This window comes from Synchiropus splendidus, chromosome 13 (assembly GCF_027744825.2).
Source record: "Synchiropus splendidus isolate RoL2022-P1 chromosome 13, RoL_Sspl_1.0, whole genome shotgun sequence".
In the NCBI taxonomy this organism is placed as follows: domain Eukaryota; kingdom Metazoa; phylum Chordata; class Actinopteri; order Syngnathiformes; family Callionymidae; genus Synchiropus; species Synchiropus splendidus.
The window spans coordinates 6,350,099-6,359,987 of record NC_071346.1 but is presented as its reverse complement, the minus strand read 5'-3'; the positions used below and the strand labels follow the sequence as shown (position 1 = coordinate 6,359,987).

Genomic DNA, 9,889 nt, shown 5'->3' with positions numbered 1-9,889 from the left:
TGCTACAGGTTCTCATCGCTGTCCTTGTGGGGACCTGTCACAACAGCGTCAGGTCCTCACAAGGACAGTGTTTTGTCAAGAACTGGCCAACAAGTAAGAAGAATAAAGCAGGTACACACAAGCTTGTGTGTGTCTCTAGCCTTGTGAGGACCTCTCATTGCCATAACCCTTTCCCCAGCCTCTCACCCTTAACTTAAGCATCCACTGAAACTGAAGTTTTGATCCTCAAATTGAGGCTTGGACTGGAGGGAGCGGCAAAAACAAAAGTCAACACAATGCAAAATGCTCACACAAGTAAAAGTGTCCTCAGAATTAGTCCCGACAAGGACAGCTATACCAGTACACACACACACACGCACGTACGCACGCACAAACTGTGAGACAGATGAACTGTGGTCAGGGTTTTATTTGGCGCTTACAATTCAAAGCAGGTCATTTTCTGAAACCTATTTTGCAATAAGCAAAGCATGACTTCACTGCTGGAGCCTTCGATGACTCAGTTTCAGACTAAACTTGAGGATGGCAGCCGCGAACATTGTTCAGCTGGGAGAAGCGCCGCGCCGCGCCACGCCGCGCGTCAGTGGCGGATGTCGTCCTCGTCCTCCATTTCGTCCTCCTCGTACTCGCCCATCTCGTCGGCCGTGGCGTCTTGATACTGCTGGTACTCGGACACCAGGTCGTTCATGTTGCTCTCGGCCTCGGTGAACTCCATCTCATCCATCCCCTCTCCGGTGTACCAGTGCAGGAAGGCCTTGCGGCGGAACATGGCGGTGAACTGCTCCGAGATCCTGCGGAAGAGCTCCTGGATGGCCGTGCTGTTGCCGATGAAGGTGGCGGACATCTTCAACCCCCTGGGCGGGATGTCGCACACGGCCGTCTTGACGTTGTTGGGGATCCACTCCACGAAGTAGCTGCTGTTCTTGTTCTGCACGCTCAGCATCTGCTCGTCCACCTCCTTCATGGACATGCGTCCGCGGAAGATGGCGGCCACGGTGAGGTAGCGGCCGTGGCGGGGGTCGCAGGCGGCCATCATGTTCTTGGCGTCGAACATCTGCTGGGTGAGCTCCGGCACGGAGAGGGCGCGGTACTGCTGGCTCCCCCTGCTGGTGAGCGGGGCGAACCCCGGCATGAAGAAATGCAGCCGAGGGAAGGGCACCATGTTGACCGCCAGCTTCCGGAGATCCGCGTTCAGCTGTCCCGGGAAGCGCAGGCAGGTGGTCACTCCGCTCATGGTGGCCGACACCAGGTGGTTGAGGTCCCCGTAGGTGGGGGTGGTCAGCTTCAGCGTGCGGAAGCAGATGTCGTACAGAGCTTCATTATCGATGCTGAAGGTCTCGTCCGTGTTCTCCACCAGCTGGTGCACAGACAGCGTGGCGTTGTACGGCTCCACCACCGTGTCCGACACCTTGGGCGACGGCATGACGCTGAAGGTGTTCATGATACGGTCCGGGTACTCCTCGCGGATCTTGCTGATGAGCAGCGTGCCCATGCCGGAGCCCGTGCCGCCGCCCAGGGAGTGGGTGAGCTGGAAGCCCTGGAGGCAGTCGCAGTTCTCCGACTCCTTCCTCACCACGTCCAGGACCGAGTCCACCAGCTCGGCGCCTTCCGTGTAGTGACCCTTGGCCCAGTTGTTTCCTGCTCCACTTTGACCTGCGGGAGGTGGAGAACGACCTTACTTTGACTTTGCGTACGGATACATGCCCCGTTCCCGTTGAGCGGAGAAGATAATGGTGACCACAAAGTCTATTCTCACGCATGGATATAAGCAACTTCACGATAAATTTGCGACAACTGAAACTAGAAAATCAGAGGAGGAAACACAAATCTGCGGAATACTTTTTTCTACTTCCTGTTTATGTTCGGGGGGCCATCTTGGATTGCGTACTTGAGGGGGTTAGGATTCTCCCACTTTCCATCCTGGAAATCCTACAGTCACCAGGGGGCGTAAGTGGGAACACACCAACGGGGGCTGACTATCAAGACAAGAAACGCCATCGGTAACGTCGCATGCCACCGCGACACAATACATTCCCGACTGAAGACACAAACAAAAAAATTGACCCGATAAGGGTGAAAATGGAGGCGAAATATCTAAGGGTAACACTCTCTGTAGCTACCTGGTGTATTACCTTTTAGACTTTCGGCGATTCACGGTATGTTCTCGAGAATGTAGGGCAATGGTTGCCAAAAAACATTCGGTAATAGGTCCAATAAAAGCTTTTGATTAAATACAAAAATGTCAGTCTCGTAAAATGTGACATGAAAAACGATCGGAGGAGATAAACAATGACTCAAAGGTCACCAGTCCTCTGAATCACAGTTGGATGTAAGCCTAGTTTTCAGAGAAGAGTGCGGTGAAGCGCCTGGTGTTTGGGTGGTGTTGGTGTTGTGGGTGGATTGTAGACTCACCAAAGACAAAGTTGTCGGGTCTGAACAGCTGACCAAACGGGCCGGAGCGGACAGAGTCCATGGTTCCGGGCTCCAGGTCCACCAGGATGGCACGAGGGACATATTTGTCGCCTGTGGGGTCGGAGGATGAGAGTCAGGGAGGTGCGTCCGTGAGTGGAGCCAGGGCTGGTTCTGGCACAGCAGCATGGAAAGTACGGTCAATAGCAGCGGCTGATGCCAGGAGAGTCCGTCAGCACAGCAGATTCAAAAGACTTTACGTTGAATTTTTCTCAGTCCAAATGACTATGTTGCAGACAGGGGGCGTCAGAGGTGGGATTAGCATTATTAAAGTTCTTTTTTTTCAGCGTGGGAAGCTGAGTCAGCCAGGAGAGACAGGAAGTCACTGCTTTTGCTGGTTTATTTTGTGTCGCTACTTCCTGTTTCCTGAGATTACGTTGCATGAGGTCATGATTTATTGATCCATCACTCTTGGTTGTTTTCACCTACAAAATTGAAGATGCATTTTTATCCTTGATCATTTTTTTTAGTTAATATTTAGTAAATGAAACATAAACGGTTGTGATGATTTACTTCCTCTTCCTGTGTCAGCTGGTCTTTCAAGTGAAGGAATCCCAGGCGTCTTCACCTCTACTGCTGCCCCCGCGACCCACCTTTGTTCCGGCCTCCCTGTGACTCATTTCACCGCCAAACTGGTTTCAGTCTCTCAAGACATTTCACCATTAATAACCTAATACTGAATGCTTGGTTACCGGAAGCTTCATTGTAGTAGACGTTGATGCGCTCCAGCTGCAGGTCACTGTCACCTTGGTAGCTCCCGGTGGGGTCGATGCCGTGCTCGTCACTGATCACCTCCCAGAACTGCGACACACAGGAGCAACGTGTCTGTACCGAACATCACGAAGCAGACGCGCGGCGCCACGTGTTCCTGGGGCGTTTATTCTGCGGTGACGCGCGGGTCACTGCGGCGTCCGTGAAGGCGACACCACGCCCCGAATCTAAAGCAACTTATCTGAGGTCCAGTGTGAGAACGGATGTGAGCCGAGTCCCCGCACCTTGGCTCCGATCTGGTTCCCGCACTGACCCGCCTGGATGTGGACGATCTCCCTCATGGCTCCGCTGCTGTGGCGCTGCTCTCGCTCCCTGCTCGTTCTAGTGAATCAGCATTTCCACGGCGACTGTTGAGCCGGAGAGATGCAGGGACCGGCTGCGGGTCGGTGACGTCACAGCGTCCCAGCATCCGCCCGGGCCAATGGGAGCGCAGCAGCTTGATGCAGTGGCGCTGGAGATTCTGCAGCATCATCACCCCCCTTCTCCTCCTCCTCCTCCTCCTCCTCCTCCTCCAGGATGCTGCTCTCTTTATGCAAACAGTAGCAGTTATACTTGCTTTCACTCAAAACGACACAGGGACTAAACATTATGACCATCTCACTGATGGGTTTCGAACAAAAACAGCGGAGGGATTAAGGGACCAAACACATTGAGGGATCCAAACACAGAGATCATGTTCAACAAAAGCTTATTTTGAACAACTTATTTAAGTATATGGCTGTTTTTTTTCCACGACTGAGCTACGTTTGTTGTTCACTTTATGACCTTGCATTTAATAGTCTGAGGAACAGAACATGATCAGAACATTGAATGAATCTAGGCATCAATTTACTTTTTTTTCTTTGTTTGTTCATACATTTGAAATAATGTACGAACCCAAAAAAGTACTATGTACGAAACCCGATTTAAAAAAAATAAATTAAGAATAAATTTTTTTTTAAAAGTCACTGAAAAAAGGTGAGCATAAAGAAAATATTTGGAAAGGAGAAGGAAAAAGTGACGGGTAAAGAAAAAACATTGGAAGAAATTGTGACCAGAAAAAAAATAAAACACTGGTAAAAAAAAAAAAAAAAAAAAAGAGAAGTTTACAGGATAAAACTCACTGGGAGAAATTAAACGAAAAGTCACTTGGGGGAAAGATTGTGCTTGTTTGTTCACTAACACAAAAACAAATGTATTTCAGGTAAACATCAGATGGTTAGCAACAGGCTAGCGTAGCAGGGATTGGACGTTGGTGCCATTTTCTTGTATTATCAGGTAGGTGGCGTTATTGTGATGCGTCATCATGTTGACAGAAATATCTTCATGGGCTGTTAAAACGTTTGTTTTCAGAGGCAACCGGCCTGCGACTTGACTACAACCATGAGGAGCAGAGATGAGAAGGAGACATACTTACAACCTCTCCACCAGCTGGAGTCAATCGTGGCCTCAGAAGAGCCGAAGCACAGGTTACAAGCCAGTGGTTTTCTCCCAGAACATTCACGATGTTTCGTCGGCATTGTGTTTGTGGCAGCTCTGTACATGTCTGGCAGGAGGCCACGTGACGGCAGAGCTCATCTTCATCACTCAGCAGGCGTAATAAAGAAAACAAGGTGCGCCAGTTTGGGAGTTGGTTTCTTGGTCGCACTGTTGCGATCAGTCACTCGTGATTCAGCTGCCGAGCAGATGTCGAAACCTCTCGCCGTGGAATGTCAGTCCAGGTTGAATCGGCGGGATGATCCTCTGCGAAGGAGGAGCTCGGCTGGACAAAAGAAGTGCGCTGATAAATATCGCTTATTCAGCGTCTTTGTCACGCATGACGAAGTTTGTGACACATTGTCAGCAAGGTCGCACAAATTCAAACGATGATACACTACAGTTTCACAATCTAGAAGCATCTATGACCTTTCAAAATATGAGACCGCTGAGCAAATTAGCATCAAGTCATGTTCATTTGTAAAAAGCCTTCTTTAAATGATCGATGGGCAAAAAAAGGCTTCATATTCAGAAATATTCTGGAGATAAATATGTTTTTACGGTTTAAAAAATAACACTGTACAGTGAACAACAGTGGTTTCTTAAGGCTAACGCTAACTAGTGTTAGCTCAGTTTGAATGTGGGAGAATCCACACCAGTTTGCAATCCAAGATAGCTTCCCCGAACGTAAACAGGAAGTAGTTTTGAATCAATGACACACGCCAAAAAACAAACACATTTCATGAATGCGTGTTTCCTCTGCATTCTTGGGGTTTTCTAGCTGCAAACAAAGCATGTTCCTATCGTGGATGTCACAATCTTCTTTTCAACTTGGATAACTGGACGTTATTCCAGAGGAAACTGGAACGCAGCGTAAGTTACGTAACTAAATCAAAGGACCCATAGAGGAGGGACAATGACTAGTCTTACTGATTTTCCTTTTCATTTTCTGTTACGGTCACCAGCCAGTTTTTTTTTCTGAAAAAGGATCACAAGTCGTGCATCACTTTTTACTTGGAATATTACAGATTTTTCCCGATAGAATCCGTAACATTATAATCGCGAAATTGTGAGGCGTTTTACTGTTCGGATTTCCATTTCCGACGCAACGGCTAACGCTACGATAACCAGCGCATGCGGTCCAGCGTCACGGTGCGGAGTGAACTCGCATCAACATGCAGAATTCCAAACACAGAGTCGCCTCGAGCTGGATTTGAACCTGTGACCTTCTCGCTGAAAAGCCATGGCGACACAACAGACAGGCTAGCTGATCAATAAATAGTAGTTTATTTAACAACAGGTATGGCTTTATGTACAAGTGCATCATGTATGTTATAACAAAACAACCAGAAATTAAAGAATGATACAATTCTGTTTTTACATTCATTCAACGCTCCCTTCCTGAAAATTAGTCGGTTGAAAGTGTCGATTATTCTTCACGCAAGAGTCGCTCCGCTTTGCTTGTTCGCCTGCGAGTGGCCAACTCGATGCTCCCGCTGGTGCTGACGGCGTCGATTTTACCCCGATTAAAAATGTATCGTGAAAATACCTGCTTTAAAAATGGAAGCATTCGTCGGCACTTGTATTGTGCTGAGTCGTCTTGTCACAACGCCGAACAGTCGTCGGAAGCAGACGTGGAAAATGGAACGTCTGTCTTCCCACTCCCTTTTTTTTTTTTTGTTTCGTTTTTCTTCCGTCCGTCACCGAGCAGACGCCTCCGACTCACATTACAGGGCTTTGTGCTTGGACTGTGTAGCAGCGTGGCATGCATGTGCCGTACATCAACATAAAAACGTTCACATCAGTGGAATTCTTCTCCAACGCTGAATGCTTTCCTGGTTAAAATCCAGCTGCGTTTGAAGACGGCGTACACGGGAGACATGATCAGTCAGTGAAGTACCAGGTCAAGTTTTGGCTCACAACTTGTGCAGTAAGTCGTGAGCGACCAGTGCTAGTATGTCGCCAGTGAAAGCAATAGATTCCGACTTTTTTCACGAAGCATGTGAGTTGTGAATTCCTGCACATGCAACGTAAAAGTTTTCTGTTCTTGTTACGACGCAATACGTCACCAAATAACTGACTTTTCAAAACCTCTTAGCATGTTAGCCTCCACTCCATGCTAACCTGCTAATAGCCTTCTTTAAGTGATGTGCAAACAGCTGGGGGTTGTTTTATTTATGTGTCATTTGTTGCTGCATATTTCAAATGAATAGTCGGTTGAGACCTGACACCTTTAGTGACCAACATTGCTTTGCTAAAGGAGAAGCTAACTAGCCACCTGATGGGACATATAGTAACCAACACTGGCATTGAAGAATTTAACGTCCAAATGAAAGACTTTTTTAGGACCCAGACTGGTTTGTCATTTGTAGAAAACCTGCGACTCGGAACTGAAGGTGTGGAGCTAAACACGCGGCCACTAGCCAACTCACATGCCACTGTCAAACTTGAGTGTATTTTTAAGAAGAAATTCAGGGAGAACAGCGCAACAGCAGTTGTACTTCTGAGCTAAAACATGCTCTTGCTAGCCACTGACAACTTGGGCTCTGAATCCGGCTGCACCATGGAATTAAAATCCTTTTTCGGTGCGTCAACAGGGATTTTAAAGTTTGGTGAGGTTTAAACTCTTCAGTCTGTAACTGGAAACGAAAGGTTGGTGCAGCTCCAACCTTCACACAAAAGGCTTCCTGATATCGCGAGCAACAAAAGGTGATAAAAGCTGGACTTTGAAACCTGCAGCACGTTGTTCATGTCACTCCCTGAAAGACGGTGGAGCTTGGTGGGGTGTGACTTGCTATGACATCATCAAACAGGACTCATTTGTGGCGGGTTTTTGTTTTAAAGCACCAAAACGTGAAATATTTTGAGCACGTGTTTGCTGTAAAAAAAATGTGCCGTTTTGCCGTTGCTTGTCTGTCAATCATTCTCATGCTCCGCAGAATAAGGCGCCACTAATACTGCGAGGAAAGATGGCCGCTTCGGTACAGGGACTGGACGACAGCCAGCAGAAGCCCTGCTATCAGGAGGAGTTCATTTGGAAGAGTCAAGCTGTTATCAGGCCAAAGAGGGTCAAAGACCACATTTGAAGCGGTTTGAAACTCGGATACACTGATGTTTTGCTCAAAAGGTTCAAGTTTAAATCAGAAATGAACAAAATTTCAAGTTTTTTTTCTAAGAATCCAGAAGATGAATGCTACTCTTGACAGTACACGCAAACATCTACCACTAATGTACTGCCGAACGTCAAATAAACTTTTTTTTAACATCACTATAAATGTCAGAATGTAAAAAAAAAAAAGTTATTTGTACGACATTTTCCTCAGTCTGTCTGATGCAATTTGGTTCGGAAATGATATTCCACGTTTCATTTTGGCACGCTGGTTTTGGTGGACTTTGGCGATGCTAAAAGAAAAACATCTTGATAGAGTGGCTGATTTAAACTTGAAAACCTTTCTTCTGGCTCTGAACCCGCCTTGCTCCACCGAAACACGACGTTTGGCACGTGTAGACTTGGCCTTGCTAGTTTTCGGCGTCCCTCTGACCATGACAGCGGAAAATATGGCGGGAAATTTTGACCTGTTCAGGCGACACTTCTGCGCGGGACGTTCTTCTTGGTGCGTTCCGTTGCCCAGTTCTGTGTTTTTTTGTTTTGTTTTTTTTTCGGCTGGTGACTTTCAGAACTGAAGAGGAGATGGTATCTTCCTAAACCCAGCCTGCTGTTGATGAGGGAAGCTCCGGAAACCTCCTCCCCGTCTGACTGTTGTGTGCGGGTGAGTCACAACTCTCCGTTAACAGTGTTGCTTTCTGTGCTAGCGCTGTCTCTCATGGAGAGAACTTCAGAGTCTATCGGGGAGGAAACTGTGCAGTCGATCAGAGAGAGGGGGGCTGGTTCTGACCGGCCCAGATCCTGTAAGTGAATGGAGTCCAGGTGGAGGGAGCCAGAGGAGTCCTGTGCAGGCTGAGCAACGTCTGTTTCAGGGGGGTGGACAATGTCTGTGATCGGGAGAATGGAGGGTAGAGTGGTGTGAGTTAAGGAGTCCTCTGAGAGAGGAGAGGGAGGGGTGTGTGAAGGGGAAATGGTAACCGGGCTCGGGGGGGTGGAGGAAGTGGGACAAGGGTCATTATCAGAGGGAGATTTGGACGGCAGGGGAGCAACAACAAGAGGAACGAGGGAGTCTTCTTGTTCCATTTCTAATATCACAGGAATGTCTGGGCAGCTGGAGGGCGGTGGCTCGGGGGTGATGTCCGTGACATGAACAGCAGAGGGCGCGCTGACGGAGGCGACTGGCGGAGCCTCAGGCGGAGGTGTGTCAGATTCCAAGCCGATGTTGTTGACCAGCGGCTCTGGGGACTCCAGAGTGGAGCTGGGTACCGGCTCGATGATGGGCGTGGTGGAGATCAATGAGGAAGCGGGGGCAGCAGCGGAGGGGTCGGCCGCAGGATCAGGGGGTGACACCTCATTCTGCTGGTGTGAGAGTTCGGCGGCAGATTCCTTGGCTAAAAGTGGGTCTGTGAGGTTCTTCTGCGGAGGAGAGGAAGACAGGAGGCGCTCTTTACTGGCGTGGATGACGGTGTCCCGGCCAAGGACCCTCAGAGGGGTCTCTGAGAACGGTAACACAGAGTGACCGTTGGGGTCTTTGGGGTCCTCTTTGTGGGCCGCAGCGGTCAGTTCTTCGGCGGAGTCCATGGTGGAGACGACGGTGGCGGCGGCCTCGTGCAGCGGCGTGTCGTGCACCCGGGTGTAGTCCCTGGCGCTCTCAGATGTGGGCAGCAGGAGGCGCTGCTCCCCGGGCTTCCGTGGCGGGAGGAGAGGCTGGCGGGTGTAGTTCTCGCCGTCCGCCAGGGTCTCGGGGAGCGGCTGGAAGCGAGTCTCGGGCAGCAGCAGGATGCAGATGATGCAGATGAGGGTGCAGCAGGCGAAGATGATGTGGTGCAGGAAGTAGCCCTTCTGGTTGTGGAGCTCCATGATGGGGGCGGTCAACATGCCGAAGCCAGCGCTGGCCAGGACCAAACCCACTCCCCCGCCCCTGCAGAGTGGACGACCATGAGGTTATGAAAAAGAACAGGGAAAACCAGGGTGCATGTAAAGGACAGGAGGTCAAAGGTCACGGAGAAGAATGTGAAATAATGAACCTCACACTCCCTCAGAATTTCACGGCAAAAACGTCTGTAGGATCCACAATACGACAACAGAGGG

At 49.2% G+C, this 9,889-nt stretch overlaps 2 protein-coding genes across 3 annotated transcripts in view; both read right to left on the bottom strand.

Moving 5' to 3' along the window:
• Window positions 1-388: 388 nt before the first annotated feature.
• On the bottom strand, window positions 389-3,598 carry LOC128769101 (tubulin beta-2A chain). The gene is made up of 4 exons (XM_053882416.1): window positions 3,462-3,598; window positions 3,159-3,267; window positions 2,410-2,520; window positions 389-1,650 (listed from the first exon to the last, which is right to left on the bottom strand). Exons 1-4 carry the CDS (start codon window positions 3,516-3,518, stop codon window positions 578-580), a joined length of 1,350 nt encoding a protein of 449 aa, XP_053738391.1. The 5' UTR covers window positions 3,519-3,598; the 3' UTR covers window positions 389-577.
• Window positions 3,599-5,963: 2,365 nt separating this feature from the next.
• The window catches only part of slc22a23 (solute carrier family 22 member 23), a 37,752-nt gene continuing 33,826 nt past the window's right edge, over window positions 5,964-9,889 (bottom strand). For both annotated transcript variants that reach the window (XM_053882348.1, XM_053882347.1), the window contains one exon: window positions 5,964-9,719. In XM_053882348.1, the coding sequence (XP_053738323.1) occupies window positions 8,468-9,719 (1,252 nt within the window). In that variant the 3' untranslated portion in view covers window positions 5,964-8,467. The remainder of the gene's footprint in view (window positions 9,720-9,889) is intronic.